The following is a 21,587-nucleotide window of genomic DNA, read 5'->3' on the forward strand; positions in this document are numbered from 1 at the left end:
ACCTTTTATTTGTACTATATTTCTATTGTGTTTTCTGTCGCCAATGGCCTGCTCTAAGATCTTTTTGCTGCTGTAAATTGGAATTTCCCCTTGTGGGACTAATAAAGGAATATCTTCTTATCTTAAAAGGACCCTGACTGTGAGGCAGCCTAACAGAAGCCTAAAACAAAGAGAGGACACAGATGTTTTGAGTTTGTTCTTAGAAAATCTTTCTGTATTTACATGTTTGAACAGACGAGCAGTACAGACAAAGAGTGCTTATATACAGAGCAGCACAGGATGTTAAAATGAGTGCTAAAACTAGACGGTATTTACAGATGGACGACAGAGGAAAGTTCAGACTAAGAACGTGTTTTATCACAAAACTCCTGGTACTCTACATGGTATCACAAATTTCATGAGCTGTACAGTTAAAAACCAAAAAATGGCAAATCTACATGAAATCCAATGTTTCTCCAATTGAGAGGCACTGAATTATATATATTTACATTATATATACATATCATAGTGTATAAGCATGTATGTTTTCATACATTTATAGCTACCTGTGGTGCAAAAGCAGCAAAAGAAATTAGAATGTATGGAATCCATTACTACAAAATAAAAGTTTGTGCTAAATGAGCTGACTGACAAAATAATGTTACACCATACATAAACAATATACTGGCAAAGGAAAGGTGAGCGTAGGTAAATAATGTTCGCTCGCTCTGAAGTGAACAGAAGGTTACTGTCAGTCGTTCAAAAACAGAAGAGATTGTCAATAATACTTCAAGTTCATGCAAAGATATAAACCATTAAAAATGAAAAAAATAAACTTTTCCCTGTTGACCAACCAGCTGTGCAGCTTTCCCTTCATCGTGACTCCAAAGGTGCAAAACAAAAGGAGGGAGGGCGGGACTTCCTGTGCAGGTTATGGATCAGAATTGGCGTGCAGAACGGGCACTTGGTGGGTGGGGACAGTCTCAGTGTCGGACTCCCCCTGGCTGGAGGGGCCGCTCACTGTGGCAGTACTGGGGGGTGGAGGAGTGGGAGTGGAGGAGGGAGCGGTGCTGGTAGTGCTGCTGCTGCTGCTGGTGGTGTTGTTGTTGGTGGCATTCGAGGTGCTAGTGCAACTGGCGGCAGGCGTGGCGTTCTGCTCCTCTTTGGGCTGCTTGCTGGCGAACTCGGTGATGCTGAAGACGAATTGGAGGCAGCCCAGTTTGATGTAGCTGCCGTGGTGAAGCAGGGCGGTGCCCTCCCATCCTGCTCCGCTGCCTCCAATTAGGCTGGAGCTGCTTGCCTTGCAGCTGCATGACGACTCGGCGCCACCGTGAGGATGACTGCTCATAACACCACCGGCAGGAAGCAAACCAACCACCGAGCTGGGACCCTCGTCATCGTCACGTTGCTTACTGCGACCTGAGGGAAGAACAAGGAGCAATGAACATCCAAACCAGAAATCACTTTCTCTACAACCAGGAATCAAGTCATCTGCTAAAATGTTGTTTTTCAGAATACTGTAGGTTTTATTTTGTCCTTTATAAAACAGTTTGTCGTCACAATAAAACAACTAACTACTTTTTTTAAAAGATTATTTTGGGGGCTGTATGCCTTTATTTGGACAGGACAGCTGAAGATAGGCAGGAAACATGTTGAGTAGGGGGAAGTAGGGGGAAAACATGCACCAAACTGGGAAATGATACTGTGACCACTGCTCCCAGTTACACCAGCTCCCAAAACAACCATCTCCTACTGTAGTTAGTCATTTTGGTCAGTCAGAAAAATGCAAACACTACATTTATGTCTCTTGGATGAACGTAGGCAATTTGAAAAATTGCTTGCACAGTGTGCAGGAGGTGGCTGCATTTTTCTAAATTAAAAAAATATAGGGTGCCTTAGGTTTTATTGGTCAAATAAGACATATTCTGGTATCTCGATAACCTAAGAAGATATTTTAAATCATTTCCAAATATTTTTATGATTTTACAAATTAGAACAGAAAATAGTTGTAATTGTTACATATTAGGTGTCAGTGCAGCCTTTCATACAAATTTGTAAAGATTATAAATATCGCCTGGTTGTCAGCTTAGTTTTCCTATAGCTTCATAGCTACTGAACTTATTTAATAGACAAGTTTCTTGTTAGATTATCGTGACACTACTTGTTTGAATGCACAGAAATACTAATATTCTCCACATCACTGACAAAGGACTAAAATAAAACATGACACTCTCATTCTTTGTAGGAATTCTACAGCATAAAAGGCTAAGAGAAAACACCAACTCAAGTTTCACAGCGAAACTACAGACTGTGGTGTTTGCTAAAAATAGCTTTAGATTATTGACGATAATGATTAAATGGTGAAGAAATGGATCAGTTTTGTCAAGGATTCAGACAATCAAGTTTGACCTAGTGAGTGGGGATGAAGCAGTTAACTAGTTGGACTATCAACACGGGTGTTAAACATCATGGTTAATTAATCTTAAAGGTTTGCTACTCCACGCGTTTCTGTTCTTATGCTCAAAATAGAGGCCCAATCTTATTTTTTGGTGAAACCTGCATAAAAATGAAAACAAAGCAACACCTGTGGCAACACCTTTCTGTATTGTGCTTAGTCTTGGACAGGCTGTTCTACGTTAGCTTTATAACAGCAAAGGGACACAGCAGTGAAGTAAACGCACTAAAGAAAAAGGTGGAGTCTGCAGAGTTGGGGCATCAAGGGCACAGCAACACCAAATGGTGTAACTTAAGATGATGAAACCCCTCTCTTCAAAACTAGATGGAATAAAAGTGAGGCTGGAGTGTCAAAAGTCAAGCCAAATGAATGCATAATCATGGGGTTAATCTACTATCATTTATCCCTACTTATGGCTTCAGACCTGGCTCACTGATGCCCATCCTTGATGAACATGCAGGAAATCAAAGATTGTGAGAATGAGGTGAACTTACGTATGATGCCTTGCACTTTGGCCACAAGTCCGCTGGGTGGAGACGGTGAAGCTTTCTCAGAGAAGTCACACGAGTAGAGGACGTTGTCCACGGTGGTGCCGTGCTCGCTGTAGTTCAGCAACTCGTAATGCTTTGTGTTCTGAGGACAAACATGTAAACTCTTTAGACAATGAGCCAAACTAACAATTAGGGGGTGGAGTTATGGTATAGGTTAGGGTTAGGGTTACCTCATCATAGAAAATACAGGCATGTTTCCCCGATATGAAGTTGCAGTGACCGTAGTTTGTAAGGCACACATCCATGTCAGCACCTTTGTAAAAGAATTTCACAAAAATGAATTATAAATAAATGTTTCATAAACGGTAATGATCTTGAAAGACAGACTTGCCTTATAAAAAAAAATGACACCATAGTAAAATTTTTCCCACCTCATACATCGGGCTGGGGTGAAATGCAGAAAATAGGTATATCCCAAATAAGTAGCTGTCAGTCCATTCACAAATTAAATCATTTATTTTCCAGAAATGCAGACAGAATCGACAAATATAATACTAATAAACCGCATAATTTGCTTCCTCCACTAATTACACATCATTAACAAAAAACGTCTGGTTTTATCTGGCAACAAACAGCTATACTATTGCCCATGATAGGAAATTACATCGCAACAGCACATTTTTGCCTTTCTTTAAGAAAGTAGATGGTAGCTTCAGAAATAAATGTGCAACAAGTCCTGAGATCAACATGGTTCAGTTCAGACCTGCAACCCAACTATGAGCACCTCATATGGACACAAGAGCGCACCTTAGAAGCTGTGCTATTGTTGGCTGCAAATACAAACGTGTTTTAACATCTTAATCTAGCCTCAGAGTACCTAAGAGTGAACTGGCAGGACTTGATTTTTAATGGAAACGACTCATCGACAACAGCAAAAAACTGGGTCATTCTTGCAAACCATTTTACACCTAACTGTTTGAACATAGTCTTTCTCAGGGTGAACTATGATTGAAACGACTGATTGCTTCCTTTCTGCAGAAACAGAAAGTGGTACGCGACTTTTCCTAAACTGCATCATGTCTTACCAGATCCTATGTATAACGTCCTGTAACACATGCTGACCGCTCCTCCTTTTCCTGTCAAAGGGTAGAAGACGGCTCTGGCCTGCACCTTTTTCTGACCTGGACGAGAACAGGAAAGCATTTTAAAACTCTAGAAATCTTGTCTCAACAATCTCTACATTTAGATCTTAATTTTTGAAGAACAGCATAAGAAGTGAGGTTGTGTACTCTCGGGCCGGGGTGATGGAGTCTTGATGGCAGCGCTTTGAGCTGGGAGAGGAGGAGTGCTGGGGGCCACTTTGGGAGGAAAGAGCTGCTGGATCCTCTGCCAGGCGAGGAGTTTGATCATATCTGCATCCAGTTTGTCCAGCTCGATTGCTGTAGACCCACAAACGTGAAAATTGGGAGGGTTATATACTGCTTCCATCTTGAAAACAATAAGTAACTCAAATGTCCACACCTACCTCCATCCTCATCCTTCCCCTCCTTCATGCAGCTGGACAGGTTTGCGATGGAGGACAGAGCCCCAGGCAGCAGTGAGTCCATCAGCCCAGAACCAGCTTTTAACTCTGTACAGATAACAAGACAAACATGATTTATAAAAGATGTTTGCTGGATATAGAGAACATCTTGGTTGATTTATTTTTACTTTCACTGCAGATTTGTTGTATCATACAGCAGGAAAATTAGTGCAAGAGAACACTAGAGGGAGCTGTTATGCTGGGCTCTGCTAAGTGAAGGTAAGCAGTGTAAAGTGGTACTCTGATCACTAACAAGCACTAAATTACCTGAGATTTGATCATATCATCATATTTGCATTTTTGCAGTTTTACATTGCTCAAGTATTTGGTGGTGAACCTTTCCTGAAACTCTGCAATAGTTTGACATTTTAATATCTCAACATCAAAAAAAAAACAAAAAAACAAAACAACTTAGAATGCATTTTAGGTTTAACCCACATTTCTATAACCGTTTGCTGTGCTTCATGTTTTTGATTTATCCGTTTAGCAACATGCTCCTCTTAAAGGTGCAGTGTGTAAAACTGAATATTAACATCTAGAAGTGGGTTCCAGATTGCATTTCTCTGCTGGAAACTGTGCAACCAGTTGAATTTAATATGTATCTGTAATGTGAATACAGAACAATACAATACAATAGCTTTATTTATCCTTTTTTCCTCTATGTTACCATGGAAACATGTAAAAATCTATGATGGCGGCATTCATGAAGGGACCCTTCCTATGTATGAATTAAAGGTTTATTCTGAGTTGTTTTTTTCAAAATAGCTATTTTTGAATTTAGATGACTAAACACTTATTGAGATAGACCATCTTAGAAATGTTTTGCTTTATTTTACCAAGTTTGTTCAGCTAAATGCTACTAGGCTAAATATTACACACTGCACCTTTAAATCTAAAAATAATAGCTGTTCTTTCCCCACTTGATCTGAACCTATTAACCTAAGGGTAATCTCTGTTTACAGATTCATCATAAAAATGAAGGATCTGTACATAGAAGTAATCAGTGTATGAAGTCTTTGTTTCCATTTATGGTACATTTGTAGTCTGAGCTGTATTGACCATCACGCCAAAGCAGGCTTCATACATGTCTATCCAGGCAAAATAGTCCATCTAGACAACAACAAATAGGAGGGACCTCATGCTAATGACATATTACCTCCCATCGACAGTATTCCTATGTCTCACTGTAAACACATATCTGCAAAAACCAAAGCTAACAATCCATAATAGATCACACATTTACACTAGAACCGTAAATCTGCTTTGTGCTGTTCAGTGAAATCCAAATTACGACCTGAAACATATTTGAAACAACCCTCATCAATAAACGGACATTTTCTTCTCCTCTTTAAGGCAGGCACAACAAAGCCTTACAGTTTACTTGTTACAAATTCTGCAACAAGAGGCTTTTATTTCAGCAAAATTTATCCCTAATCACTGATGAGGGTAAATTGCAACAAATTTCTTTCTCAGGTTTATATACTGACGAATTTCCAGATTGAAAAGGTATCCACGTTTTAGCGTCAGCTGATGTCATTAACTAGAATGGCCGTCTGAGGCGGCAGACCCACGCCTAAGCAGCGCCACCGAGGAACTCAGGCTTCCACTGATTACTATGGTGTTCAAAATTTCAAAGTCCAAGAAAAACCGAACGGGTGCGCAGATCATCATCAAAATCTAATCGATTCTTCCTTGTCACTATCCCAATATTCCCTGAAAGTTTGGTGAAGATCCGACTTTCCGTTCTCGAGTTATCTTGTACACATACAAACAAACAAAGAAACAAAGATATGAAACCCTTTACATTTGGGGTGGGCGATATGGAAAAAAATCATAACACGATTTTTTTATGGCCAGATGATGATCTCGATTTTATCACAATTTTTTTCATTAAATTTCTAAGACAAATTTGCAAGTTAGAGACCAGAAAAAAAAACCTTTTCTCTGTTTTTTTTCTCTATTTTTTCTGCACCATCCTGTTGGCCAATGCATTGTATGTATGTATGTATGTATGTATGTGTATATATATATATATGTCTTATCCTAGAGCTGTGAATAAATATTGATACGGCAATATATCGGGATACTTTGTCATCCAATACAATATTGATACTTCAACTATTAATATCGATTTTTTTGGTAAAAAAAAAAATTCATATTTTAGCCGAGTAGTTAGTAAAATACGACTTGCTCACATGTTTGTGTGAGCACAAACAGCGAGTTAAAGAAAGGAAATGCCGTTTGCAAGCTCTGTCTTGCTGCCGTGAATTATAGCGGGAACACCACCAACGCATTGTGTGATTTACATATACATCATCTCTATATTTTTCTTAGTTAACTGTGTAGAGTATCGCAATATATCACAATATCATGATATCCTGATATATCGTGATACTATTGTATCGTGACCCAAATATCATGATGTGTATTTTATCGTGAGGTTCTTGCCAATACTTACCCCTTTCTTATCCCACAATATATTAAAGTTCCAAACATTTATTTTCCTGCATTCCGATCCATTCTGTCTTCTGGAACCAATTTCTAAATTGTCTGCAGAATTATAATGTGCATCTTTGTCTGTGTTTTAAAATCTACTACTGTTCATTAAGCACATTTTGATACTTTGTTTGCATTTTAAAGTATATGGTCTTTAAAAAGAATTTCTGCAGCTGAAGCTTTAAACAAGTAGCCTGTTCATCCAGTATGCAATTTAACATCACATTTACTTCAGCCTCGATTACAGACTGCCAAATAAAGAAAATATAAATATGAGGGGCACAGAGCGAGAAGTAGTAGAGCCGATCCTACGATAAAACAGATTAAGCAGATCGCCAACACATTCTATTTCTTCACGATCTGAGATCGTCTTATCGCGCACCCCTACTTTACATAACCCTGCCGATTTCACCTCTGCGGGTAAAAAATAGGGATGGGAATCACTAGTGGCCCCACCATACGATATCATTATGATACTTGGCTCACGATTCGATACTATTGCGATTTTAAACATTTTGGGATACAGTAAGTATTGCAATACCGTATATTACCATCTATACCATTTTTCAACTATTTAGCTGATTTAACATTAGTCTTGCCCTCATGTTTGTTGTATTTCTACAATATTTTATTTTTACGTAGCACTTTTTGCAAACTATGTGTGTCATGTCCATCTCATTCGTGCCCTGCTTGCATTTCTAAAGTCCTTCCCCTGGTGCTGCCATGTGTGATGTATTAATTTTCTCCTGCTCTATGACCGTCACCTCTACCAACCTCAGTGGACAAACAATTTGTCCAAATAAATGATTTTATTTTTCCATTATCATAGATTTTAGTTTATATTGGCAATTAATTTGAAAAAAAAAAAAAAAAACGATACTTGGTGGACGACACGATATATCATCAGACAAAAAAATCACGATACTATGCTGTATCGAATTTTTCTCCCATCCCTATTAAAAAATAGGTCAAAGCATTGTTGTTATACCCTCGCCTCAATTCAACAGGTGAAACGCATACACTGAGTGAGAAGCATTACTTGTTTATGTTCCTAAATAAATAAATAAATAAAAAAATAGACTGCGTTATGAAGAACTGTCAGGAAAAAAAACTGATAAAAAAGATCAATGAACTTAGTTTGAAACACTAAAGAACAACAACAAGCACTGACAAACTGTAAAGATACTTTACAATACCCAAGTTTTAACTTAAAACAACATGACTGATTTCTCATAACCAAAGTTCCTGAATTTTGAACATGGCAACACAATTCCTGTTATTTTTTTCTTGCAAGAAATCCAACAAATCAAACCTTAAATTAGATAGTTCAGGAACCTCCACAACAGCAGGTAACAGCTGGTCTGATTATCAAATAAGGTTCCTGAAACTCCAATCTATAAATTTTCACTTAATTTCTCTTTTTGCATACCTAATTAAGAACAAATATATCTAATCTGTAAGATTATTACTTAGATAGGCAACAAGATCTGTTACTAAAAAGGAGTGTCTTACCTGGGGTGGGTGGCGTCACCCCCAGCCTGTTCTGGCTGTGATCCTTGTCTCCTTTAGGTGGTGTAACTGGGCGGGCACTGCTGGTGATGGAGGGTTTTTCCTCACTGCTCTCCTCTGTCTGGTTCCTGTGGTTCTGCTGTCCACTGGGAGGCCATATCGTTGGGGCAGTGGGGCAGATTTTCTGAGCGCAGGCCTCCGTTGTGCTCTCTACCTCCTTTTTAACATTTTCTGCTCGTATATGGTTGGGTAGCCCGGAGGCTGGGGCGTCTGAGGGTATAGTGACAGGCTTCAGTCTGTGCTGCAGATCCCCCTGCCTGCAGGAGTCTGAGGAGCGGCTACAGTCTACAGGTCCATTAGCTTTGGAAGGCTGGTGCTCCTCTGTCAGAGGTCCGTTAGGTTTCCTACAGTTCAGACACGGCATCATGTTGCATTTACAAACAGCCAGCTCCGACAGGGTGTCGTCAGGTGTACTGCAGGGTTTAGAGCAGGGCTCAAGGGAGGAAGTCCTGCCTATAGGGGCTTTATTTTTCACATCCTCTGATGTAACACAAGATTTAGAGCTGGATTTCTGCTCAGAACTCCATTCTGGTGCCGGCGTCACTGATGGCAGGGAGGATGAAGACCTCTGCTTACTGGACAGATGTCTCATGATGCTGCACTGCAGAGCGATGACATCCTGAAGCCACTGTTCAACAAAACACAAAAATATTTTAACATATATTCAGAAAATATCAAGATATTTGATTTTGTTGCAATATTTGACAATAATACAAATTCTTGCTACCTCTTGAGAGCCAATGAAAAATAACATGTATATGCTCTAGCTTTGGCTACTTGCCAACAAATACAATTAGCACCAAGTTGTAAAAACTGAAATTAACTCTGAGAAAGTTGTACTACCCTTTTCTCCAGTTTGAGAGAAGCTGCTGCCAAAACCTACAGATGTCCATAATTGAAGAACACCTCCATGATTGCACTGTTCACTCAAAGAAACCAAACTCTATTGACAAGAACAGATCTTGTCCCTTGCAGAGCACAGAAGTTACTCATCTTCTGTGTTTAAATGATATGTTTTAATAGACTGTTTGGCTTTATCACAACAGTAGAATAAACACGAGCAGTTCAAGCCAGTATTTAACCAGCAGGGGAAGTTGCCGTTTTTGTTTAAGGAGTCTGGTTCAAAGAGAGTAATCTAACACCTGATTCATGTTTAAGAAAGTCATTTTTCCATTGACAAAACTTACTTTCTTTTAAGGGATCCTTTCTGTATTGTTATCAGACACTAAGATAACAATCTGAACTTGTTAATGACAAAAACAATAATATAAAGTGGATTTATTCAACTTCAGAAATAATGACAAAGTTCTCCCTTAGCCTCAGCCTCTCACATGATTACTGATTTTTTTAAAAAGGCAACTAATGTATCCACTGACATTTCCTTGAAATTTGGTCAAAATCTCATGTGTTGTTACATCATTTACTTTAGATACAGGAACAAATAATGCACTCATACTTGCTTAAATTTTCTGAAACACTGCCGTTTTTAGTGTGAATTGCATGTGCCAATTTTAATGCACTAAAATTATTCAGGATTTCTACTGCAAGCCCCCTTTTGGTCTTTCCACGTGAATATAATCAGTTGAATTCACCACAAGCAAGTAGGCAGGAGTGGTGATGTTTACTCCCTGAAACTGGAGCACAACCATACTCTGAATGTGATCTATGTTATGTTATGAAACCACTTCTCTGTTTCCCTTCCCATTATGTTCTTCTTTACTCTGTTGTTGATAATGTGAATCTGTCAAACAAGACACAGCTCTAATCTGAAGGAAGATATTGTCATTAGAGCACTAAACAGCAGACTGTTTCTTAATCGTCACTTCTGCATTATTTTTGTAAGGGCAATTCATGCTTTAGCCCCAGCCCTCCCATCCCACAGTGATAGTTTTCCACTGTAAGGTGAACAACAAACTCAGGTGGATTTTAGGGCAGTCCACTTGGTGTTCTCAATAAATTTTAGGAGAACTTGTGCAGAAATTGATTTTAAGTGATTGGGTGGACTGTTTTTTATGTCTTTATCCTTCATACCTCCTGCTGTTCAGTGTCTGTGGTCAGGTGCTTTGAGGACTGACGGTCAGGAACGCCGCTACAAACCAGCTCCAGCTGACGCATCCGTGCAGGAAGCAGTAACGGAGGAGGATTCTGGTACTGAGACTTGATGGCATCTGGCACCTGAGTCCAAACAGAGGTGTGTTATGATCTTCACAGCTTGAAAGATAGTTGAACATCTGTATTCATTCCTACTTCAAAACTTTAGCAACAAGACATCTTGAAACACTGTAGATACAAGTAAGATTTATTGAAAGTTTGGAAATATTAAAGGCTTCTTATGGTCATCATTTGCTTACTTTGCAACTGCCTTGTTAGGATAGTTAAAATAATAGCTGCAAAGAGCATCACAGAGCAACTAAAACAATGGTGATACTAAAGAGTATAAACATTTATAACATGTTGGTTTCTTGAGTTGAGCCAAGTGAAAAAGATTCAATAGTCTATTGATTTTGTGTTTCTGATTAGTTGTATAACAGTTATGATAGTTAAAATTTGAACGGTGTTTGTACCACTGCAAAATAGGAGGAACAAGTCTGCCATGGTCCAATATTTCTCTGATAACAGAGCCCTGAATGCAAGTTTTTATTTCTGTTTTCTTTCCTTTCTGTTAGGGTTAACTTAAATAATAAGGTCAAAGTTAGTTCAATGAAAAAAAATGACATTTTAGGCAAACAGAGTGACTCAAACGAACAACGAACACAATACACATGTGCCCTAAAAGATAAAGCAGACATGATTAATGGCCGTGAATCGCTAGAAGATATGACAGAATTAAATCCTTTTTATTAGTTATTTTCCTCTCCACTAAAGACCGTTTGGCCTTTTTAAACCCATTCTGAAATCTCACACTGAGCTTGCTGCTATACCTTTATGCTCTTCTTGGTGTGCTGATGGGTTGTGCGTCGATTCGGTGCATTCTGTCGATGGACTCTACGCAGGAAGTCCAACTTGACAGCATGCTGGGACATACGGTCCTGGAACTGGTCGAAGAGCTGACATCGGCTGGATAGACTAAGGGTCCTTTGATTGAGCTGGAATTACAAAACAAATACAAAAAATGGATTTATTTGTTTCCAACACTGACACTGAAACGTATTTAAAAAGCTAAGACTCCGCCTCTTACCACTAAGTGCTCAACATGGTTCGGACACATCCATTTTCCGGCAGGTAGAGCTGTGAGAGGAGGGTCCAGACAGTCCATGTGGAAGAGGAGGGGACAATAATCACACTGGATCAGCGGAGCCAACCTGCAACTCCTGAGAGAGGAAACACAACCAGTTTAATACAGGGCACATTTCAAGGCTGTGTGTGTTCAGCCACGTTCACATACGCGTTCCTCAACATTTCTGGGCAGTTTCAGGTCTGTGACACCTGTCCTTTGGGTTTTGACACCAACTAGACAACATTTGTGTTTCAAACTGGACAAAATTACTAACAGAGTATTTTTCATGAGAGAAAACCAGAAACATAAAGGGATGTTGAAATTGATTAATTTATGCAGTGGCATTCCATGATTTCCATTTATATTTTCAATGTGCAAAGCATGGCCAAAGCTGTTATTTATATTTATATACAAAGGAAAAGCTGATTAATACCATGCTCTCTATGGGAATGTTCCTACGCACTCATTATGCACACATTGGTGTACTGGCCCCTCGACATATGAGGGTCCTTTTCAGGATGTCGATGCTCATGTATGCAGCTTATTTCTCTGCATGCAGAGTTACCAGGCAGTACTCACCTGTTACATGTGTAGCACACTTTGACAGGTAGAGGAACCAGACCATTAGAGTCCAGTTCATGCTGAGGTCTCCTGAACGGCTTCCCCAGCAGCTCATCTTTTCTCCTCCGTTTACTGCTGCCTACACATCCGAACAAGATGAGACGGGTACGTGTGAGAAACTAGTAGACCCAGACCACCTCAGGAGCAAAATCCTGTATGTATCTGAGGGCAGATGTGTTTTCAACGTATCTGCAGAAATCATTTTAGATTTATTACGGTTTCCACTTAGAAGTACTACTAAGAGTTTCTTGACCGTAGGCTCTGGATCCAACAAAAGGTTGCATTCAAACAACATTTCTACATTGGGTTTGTAAAGACACACAGACCCCAAAAGACGGTGGATTTCTGTATTCTTGCATTGTGAGGAGCCTTTTTCACTATAAATATAGATGAAAAGTATGTTAAAGTTAAGCCTGATTGCTTAGACTGACCTGGCAGTGCAGTGGTGCAGGTGAGCTCGCTGGGCAGCTGAAACTGTGTCGGGTTTCTCTCCATGGCAGCTGCTATCAGCAACTGAAAAGGTCTCTTGAGGAGGCGTGACGTCGGAGCAGATAGTGTAGCACCTTCCAGGTCAGCACCCTGAATGTCATCCTCAGCCTCTGCAGCCTCATCCTCGCCATCGTTCTGCTCCTCTGATGGAGTTGGAGTGGACGACGTGTTAGAGTTGGGCGTCCCGGGCCGGCTGCTCGGCCTGCTGCTGGTCCTGCGGTCCAAGAGGCGAACCTGAGCCACTCGTAGACCTGGTCCTGCTGCTCCGGCACCTGGAGGCAGGCCATCAAGCCGCAGAGGGCCGGCGTTTAGCTCCAGTTCGACAGCTGGAGATCCAGAGCGCTTAGATGAGGACCTCTCTGGTAAACCATTTGTCTGCTCCAACTTCTGCTCTCGTTTCTAACAGAAAACAAACAAAGATCAGTAAGTCCATTCAGAAAACAGAAACTTCTCTCACATATTAACTATGAATTATTTGTGTGGTAGAAAAGACCTGCAGCTCACCTTTTTTCTAACATTACAGCGATGACACATCCATTCCCCTGGAGGAAGCATTTCTTCACTTAGAGGCGGGTTGCTGTAACAAGATAAAACTCCAACATCAGTGATCCTGCTTAGTATTAATACAGTCAATTTTTAAAACATGAAACTATAAGTGCAGTCAAAGTAGAGCTTTTTGTTTCAAGTGAGGGAGAAAATGTTTAGAAGAAAGTCTTATTTTAGTAACTTTCATAAAGCAGAATTATCCTGTAAATGTAGAGAGCATACACTTCCTTCATTTTGTTTAAAGCTGTATTCTCCTCCTAGTTATCAAATTTCACCGTGACACTGACAGTTAATAGTTTCCTGCTCATGTCTTCGACGACTCCATCTAGTGGACTGATTCATATTAACCGCTCAAGACCCTGCTGTATATCTGAGAACATTGAATTTTGGCCAACAACATAACAAGAATTTCTGCTATTAGAATTTTTGATAGTCCATAATGTCCACTGAAATTTAATCAGTTTGCTTGAAATGTTGAAATAATTGGCTATGAACTACAGAGGATTTTTAAGGTAATTTGTATCTGCTTTGTTTTTTTTTTTTTTTTAGTATTTGTGTGTGAGTGTGTGTGTGTGTGTGGGGGGGGGGGGTCAGGGAAATTTGTTTTTTTGACATTTGGGGACTTGAATCAGGAAATTTTCAGGTATTATAATTCTATGGAATGAACGTTTGGGTGGAATTTACCTTTTAATTGTTTGGTATTTTCATGGAAATTGGGTATTTTTACTTGTATTTTTTTTGGCAATTTGATTGGAATATTTTTTGGGATGGTGCCCTTGATGTTTGGGGTAGCTGTCTGTAATTTTGATTGAATCTTGGGGGATATATTTTTTTGTAAATTGATAAGAAAAATTAAGGGACACCTACTTTGAAATTCTGAAAACTGTATTTGAATTTTTTTCTGAAATTGACATGGAATTTGTGAAAAATTTTATTGCAGTTTTCAGGCATTATAGTAAGGTTTCCCTGAAATAATTTGGAAATATTTGAAGAAATGTGGGCCACTTGGGATACTTAGGGTTGGATACTTTTTTATGTAAGTTGGGATATGTGTAGAAAATTTCAGTTATACTTTTTGAAAATTTAGGTAATTTGAGAGGGTTTTGGAAAAAAATCTGAAAAGCTTTTAAACTATTTGGTCTTACTGATCCCATGAGAGAGAGGGAGAATCTAAAATGCATTCCAACAAAAGCGCAGGTGTCAGGTGGTTAAAGAAGATGCCTGACAATGATGTACAAAGTTTTCTCAAATTCTGATTTATTCATTTGGATACTGATCTGTTCATTTTTCTGCAAAATTCAGGGCTGCCTTTCAAAATACTTAATCTTGATGAAAGAGATGAGGTTTTCTACTCCTTTTGCTTGCCTCAATTTACAGTCTGTGGCCAATACATGATAACCCTGAATGTTTCAAATCCTGAGGAAAAAAAGTATTTTATTCTGTCTTTCTGTATAAAAATGATTTAATTTGATAGATGCACTGAATGAAAGTAAACATTTTTTTGTTCAGGCTGTGTTTCACTGCTTCTCTTGGTCAGGTTGCACTTAAATCGAGTTGTAGCCAGGCTAAATAATGGTTAAACTGAATAATTTAATTACACTTCTACTGCATGGTAAGAGCATTAACAACAACCATGAGGTCAACTATTTGAAAACTATGGATAACAACATAGGTATTTCACAATAGTTTTATACAAGTTATTTTCTCATCAATAAATGGTGAAAGAAAACCTTCTACTTTACAATGTATAAAATTATTGCAACACTTAATTCAGGGAGCTATCCCTCCTAAATTATTTAAACCTTACACTTCTCTAACTCCATCTAGTGGACAAATTGTTGCCTTACATTAAAAAGGAATGGTGTGCAAATAAATCTTCATTTCTAATATATTTACACTAGTATAGCACTGCTGGTGGTCCAATAACATAAATGATTTGAAGTGTAAACTTGATCTTATTACTCAAACACAACAGCAAGGCATTTCCCAGGTAAGAGAACACAAAATTGCACTGTACATTAATCTAAGAAACAGTCACATACTCAAGAGGGCTTAAAAAGATGTCTCTGTACAATGTGCAAAAACTTAAAACAAAAAAGGTTAAAGAGGTAACGGTTGATTTACATCATCTTAACATTATCAAAAGTTGCTCCTTACAGCTTCACCTACCATACTATAGCAATAATGTCACAGCCCCTTTCCTTTTAACACATGTTGTAAAGATGTAGAAACAATCATGACCATATATGGTTAAAAGGCGCCTCTGTTTAGTCGTTTCCAAGTGACAGTCTAAAACCAAGTCCTCCAAATGCCAAAGTTAAAACAATCCTGCATGCACACATTTAACGGAGGAGCAATGCAACACTGCGATGGAGCCACGCAGGGATACAGACACCGTTATAACCGCTAACAACAATATTATAATACTGCTCCTTCATCTGCACAAAAGACGGCAACTTTATTCAAGGAAAATCTCTGTTTAAAGGGTTGGTAAGATGGCGGTTGAACAGAAACGAGAGCAGTGAGGTCGCCATATTGTAAACAGAGACAGACTCGACTCCATTTTTAGCAGTGGCTCCACTAGGCTGCAGCCGCGGCAGGAGGGGAGGACCGACTACAGCCTCATTCAGACGCTTTCCAAGAGCCGGCGGGACTCAACGTCTTTGAACACGGTTACAATACAGAAAAATGACACTAAATATACGCACTAAAACGTCAAAATGAACTTAAGTCACCAAGAAGACTCATTTTTAGCAGGAAAGTCAGGAAACATAACAGTTAGCAACTTTGTTAGCGGCTGCTGCCTCTGCCCGAAGACATCCATTCATTAAACCTCAAATTTAACCAAATTTCTCTAACAAACTGTGCAAAGAAGTAAACAGTGGTGACTGGAAATGGACTTCTGATGTATTTGAGTGCTCATCAATTCGGCAGATGAACTTCACAAATTAAAACAGCTGCACAAGACTCACTACCGCCCTCCTTAGTTTAGGTGAACGAGTGAAACTAGTGACTATGAGAGGGTAAAGTATTTAAGGAGCTCCAGTGAAATAGGAACAAGCTCAGAGGAAAATGTGTATATCAAAGTATTGATAAGAGGAACTTAAACATTTTCCCTTGATTAGCCTTGGAGGAATTTAATCTATGCAAGCATAAAAATGTCTCACAAACTCATCTCCGCTGCACCAAATACAGCTCAACTTTAACAGGGGGCAATCCTGCAAAAGATGGCATTCTGCATCCACATTTATGCATGCAGACACTACAAATATGACACACATATGTGCATATAAATAGCATAACTAGTCCTTAGAGTTCCAATTAACTTCTTGGGTATAACTTAAAGATAAATTATGATTTCTAACTGTGTGCAGGTGAATTTGGCTTTTTAATTCAAAGTTAATTGCACACACAACTCAAATCCATCTTCTCTGGTTCAGCTGCATAAGTAAAAATGGTGTGAATAAAATAGGAAAAAGTAATTAGTGGGAAATTCAATTAAATAAAAACAATTCTGGTGGCAAAACAAGTGCAAAATAATGACAATATATTTCCCTCTAATAGTCAAGTGCAACCCTTTCAGGGGAACATTCAAACTGATCGCTACTGCACCAAAACAGCAAGACTTAACCAAACCCCTTTCCTAAAAATTAAATAGACAATCTGAGCTGGTGAATTTGGCTTATGCGCTGGTGAATTTGGCTTATGCGCTATGCAAAGTTTATTGCCACTAAATTCTGATCTTTTGGGACCAACCAGAGGGAGAAGTCACATCAAACTTCTTAGGAAAATGAGCACTGTTTAGGGGCAGCTATGGGCTCAGCAAAACGACTGATAAACTATCCCCTTTTCATTAAGTTGGCTTGTTTCGTGACCTAACTGAGCCAATTCAAATCAGGGTACTGCAACAAACCTTCACAGAAATAACCTCTATTCTAGCAATCAGCATCTAACTAGTGCATGCACCCAGCTGAAACTAAAACTTGCAGTCTATTGTTTGCTCTACACTTAGCATGCACTGATGCGTGCAAAACTTTTCACTGTGCTCCCTTTTGTTTGAAAAACTATTGCTTACCAGCACTGGAGGTGGAAAGCTGCTGGGCAGTGGTCACAGCAGAGCAGGTCTCCCCCCTCCCGGCAGCTATCACAGGTGTCGTGGTTGGTGGCCCTGCCGCTCCTCCGGACGTCCCTCACTAACTTCCGACTCCTCTTCTCCACATCCTCAGACTTCGGGGGCGCTAGCAGTGTTTGGATTTGCTGTAAAAGTTGTCCGGATTAGTCTGAGGATATGACTTCCCCTTAAACGTACAAAGTTAAAGTATACATCAACTAAAATGTATTTGAGGCTTCTATTTGAGAGTATGGTTGTCAAAATTTTCAATAAATATTTAAAGATGTAAAATCTCTATTTATTAATTCATCAATAACATTAAGTACCCGGACTACAGCATGTATCCTATTCTTATGACAGATTAATCAGAAATGAATTAATCTATCAAAAAAGCAGACAAACTTCTTCACACTGCTTTAGGTGAACAGTGAAATTTAGACATAACTGTCAGGTTTTTATTACTTAATTTTCCTATTCAAAAATGAACTTGCCTATCATCTATTGTACAATCAAATTTTGTTTGGCCTGCTTTACGTCTGTTCAAGATAAACCCTCACAATAAGAATAACCGCTAGACTCCAGGACAGGGGGAAACTGGTGTTCTCCACATTAAAAACGGTGTGTTTATATGTCAGTATGAGCTAAAATGAGTGCGGTAATATCGGCAAAATCCAGTACCGTACATCTCTACAAATTCCCATAACTACCCTCTATCGTCAGCCTAAAGTGGTAAATTTGATATCAGAGAAAAGCAACGCTGATGACGACGGCAAATCATTTAAGATTATGGATATGTTAAATGTATATATAAGAGTATATATCAGATCATTGAGGCCTTAGAGCAGAGCAGCCTCACCTCCATTAAGCCCCCAGAGGTATCCAGATCGTACACAATCGTCGGGGTCTCCATTTTGTCCCACATTCATCCAGCAGCAGACGGTGCAAAAAGAAACTGTGATACAAATGCCCACCCGGCACGCAAAGATGAGAGTAAATCCCACAGTGAATGTCCTTTTCCAAGTGTTTTTAAGCTGTGGATGGCTGGTAAAGCGATGCTAGCTCCCGTTAGCCGGCTAACAGAGCTAACTACGAAAGCAAGACGTCAGCCAGTCAAGGTTGTGAAGCTAGCGGGCTCACTAGCTTGTGTCGCGGGCCCAAAAAAAGACGAGAAAACCCCGCTTAAATCCTGTAACTATAACATTTGTTTTTAGCACCAATCATAAAATACTGGCGTCAAGCCTACATACAATTTCCTCTAATAACAGACAGCTGCTGTTAGCAACAAAATCCTCCCGCGGCCTAGCTGGCCAGCCATGATTCTTGTTTCTGCTCCTGCAGAAAGGAGCCCAGTAAATCTGCAAACCCCTCCGCTCCCATTGTCAACACAACCTGAAGCCGACCAATACACAAACAAATCCGACGTGCTTCGGTCCAATGCACGTTTTCCGGTAGTGTTCCGAAAGAATAATCCTTATAGCGGGTCCGTGGAGACGCGAATTTGGTTGATGTTATTGTTGTGAAAAAGGCTGTGCATCTACCCTGGCTGCTAGCAACATCCTCTACCAGTTGGCGCAACCGCGAACCGACTGGGGCGCATGCGCACTGGGACGGATATAGCTCATTACGACGATACATTCTGAAAAGGAGCGAAAACACGGTGTAAATTTCACCCTGCCGCTACATTTTTACTGGAGTTACTTGAAAATGTATTACTGGACTTGTCTCTAACATCTGAACTGCTGTCAGACACTGCCAGTGTCTACATACTGCTTCCGGTGAACGCGGTATTAACTGCTGTTTGTATTAATAGCTAATGCTAACGAGCAGTATTGAATTAAATTTTTATACTTTAATCGCACATACTTGTCTTTACAGCACTAATAACTACATAAAGGGAACAATCTTAGTAGAACTAACATGCTGAAACCTTAGATCATCAACAAATCTTGCTCAGATGGTGAGGTGAAGGCTACATCATGTAGTTTAAGCTCTTAACTTCATCAAGTGACCCACATATTCAACATTGTCACCTGCAGGATTACCAGAGACAAAATAGCTTTAAAGATGTTTTCGAATTAAATACTACTGCTGATTTTACACAAATCCGAGTGCTACAAGGCTCAGTATCACTTTCCTTTGTCTGTTTATAGAAGGGAAAATAAAGGAAGCCAGCTATGCTTTCAGTGAATATTTTACTGAAATAAAAACCTTTGGTTGTTTGCTGCTGTTTGTACTCACAGTTACTGTTTATATATCTTATTAAAACATTTCTAATCCAGCTATTTAAGTTTCTTAAAATAGGGTTGGATTGTCTATTTTCATGTCCCATTGCAATGAATTGCCATCATTACAGAATAAATAACATTTCATTAATAAAATAGAGAACAAGCAAGGTCAGAGGTCTAATCTCGGACTAAATTATGTAACAAGCTGTTTTAGAAGTAGTTTCATGAACGGTGCCTTGCTTTAGCTTTAGCTGTGCTAGCTATATATTTTATGTTACTACATCAGCCAATGTAGCCAAGTTAGCCTTAGTAATGTGAGCATTAGTAAATGTAGCTAATGCTAATGTAGCTATTAACGTATCTATGTAGCTAACATAGCTGCTTTGTAAATTTACCTTTGGCTACATAGTGTTGTTATCTATAGGCTACCTAAGTTAGCTTTAGCAACATGAAAACGTAGTTAAAGATAAGAGCTGCGTAGACAACAGGTTCATAGCTCACGTAGTTGCTTTCTGAGCTTAGCTTTAGCTATCAAGCTCCTACAGTTTATCTACATAGCTTACACAGCTAACAGAGGTACGTGAGCTCCTCTTTTAGAATGTTTTCATGGAGGACGAGCTTTATTTCTGTAAACAGACAGTTTACTCTGCTTTACTAATCATTTTGTAGGTTTTGCAGGTCAGGTTTTTAACTTTATGTGCCCTAACTATTACCTTAACATTAAACGGCAGTTTAATGTGATTTTATTTGAAAAGTTTTAGCTTGTATTATCATTCTCAAATAGATGTCATCAGTCTGCACCTTACATTTGGTGAGATATCACAATCTTAAAGGTTGTGTTGAAAAATGTATTTTGTTGTCACATCTGATAATGCTAATTCCACATGTCCCATGTTTAAAGAAGCAGGATGTTTTAAGAGCTTCTTAGACACACACATGACAAGTTCAGCAAGAGCATAGATGCACCATTTTCTTTACAGGGCTTCAAATGATAGACATAGAATTAAAATAAGATGTGAGTTTCTCACAGTAATGTTGATTAGGACTTTCTGGTTGCTGAGGGTGTTGGTCCGTTTGGCTCTGCTCATGCTTACTCTCACAAAATCATTCTGTTATGTTACTTCTATTTACCTTTCCCTGGTGGCAGTTAGGTCAAGCAAATTCACCTAACACTGCTCAGAAATACCCACATTTGGTGTGTGGCGGGAGCCAATTTCCTGCCCTGTTGTACAAAATCATGGGTGCACTATTTATCAAAACCCATTGAGAGATGATGATATGACAAAGAAGGGCATACCTGTAGATATGCCGGGGTGTTTGCATCACATGCAAAAAGGCATGCCTACACAGAAGCATACCTCACTTTTGTTAAACAGAGTACAACTCGGTACACAAGCCTTTTTTCTATTAACACAATATTCTGTAAGTGAGAAACAAACATATATTTGCATGTCACGCTTGTGTCCAGTACACTTCTAATACAGAAAACATTCAATAATTTGTCAGGGTAAGGATAGATGTCTGGTGCCATATGCACAGAAACAGGATAGTAAAGGTGCCTTGGAATTTTTTTAATAAGTTAGAGTGTAGAGTTAGAGTTAGAAGCCAAATACAGGGATCTGATAAGTGCCTTCAGTGACTGGAGTCACAAAAACTGCTTCCTACTCAACACCTCAAAGACAAAGCAAATGATCATAGATTTCCGCAGATCCAAACCCACTTTTCAACCAGTGAACACTTGTGGCGTGGACATCGAGGAAGTGACATCGTATAAATATTTAGGTGTACACCTGGATAATAAGTTGG

The 21,587-nt window shown here is 39.2% G+C and overlaps 1 protein-coding gene across 1 annotated transcript; it reads right to left on the reverse strand.

Moving 5' to 3' along the window:
- Positions 1-198: 198 nt before the first annotated feature.
- Positions 199-19,122, reverse strand: phf12b (PHD finger protein 12b). The gene is made up of 15 exons (XM_041808840.1): positions 18,413-19,122; positions 17,521-17,702; positions 13,404-13,476; positions 12,842-13,298; positions 12,369-12,489; positions 11,751-11,883; positions 11,494-11,658; positions 10,604-10,747; positions 8,516-9,200; positions 4,451-4,555; positions 4,215-4,364; positions 4,011-4,106; positions 3,156-3,238; positions 2,929-3,067; positions 199-1,398 (listed from the first exon to the last, which is right to left on the reverse strand). The coding sequence occupies exons 1-15, from the start codon at positions 18,476-18,478 to the stop codon at positions 911-913; spliced, it is 3,087 nt and encodes a 1,028-aa protein (XP_041664774.1). The 5' UTR covers positions 18,479-19,122; the 3' UTR covers positions 199-910.
- Positions 19,123-21,587: the final 2,465 nt, after the last annotated feature.

The sequence above is a fragment of the Cheilinus undulatus genome, linkage group 2, assembly GCF_018320785.1.
Source record: "Cheilinus undulatus linkage group 2, ASM1832078v1, whole genome shotgun sequence".
NCBI classification, from domain to species: domain Eukaryota; kingdom Metazoa; phylum Chordata; class Actinopteri; order Labriformes; family Labridae; genus Cheilinus; species Cheilinus undulatus.

Excerpts from the sequence above, each read along its gene's own strand:
- phf12b (XM_041808840.1), bottom strand. The coding sequence starts at position 18,478 with ATGTGGGACAAAATGGAGACCCCGACGATTGTGTACGATCTGGATACC. Across the intron at positions 10,748-11,493 it reads ACACCAAGAAGAGCATAAAG|GTGCCAGATGCCATCAAGTC; the intron begins GTATAGCAGCAA and ends GTTTGGACTCAG. Across the intron at positions 4,107-4,214 it reads TCCATCACCCCGGCCCGAGA|GTCAGAAAAAGGTGCAGGCC; the intron begins GTACACAACCTC and ends GTTCTCGTCCAG.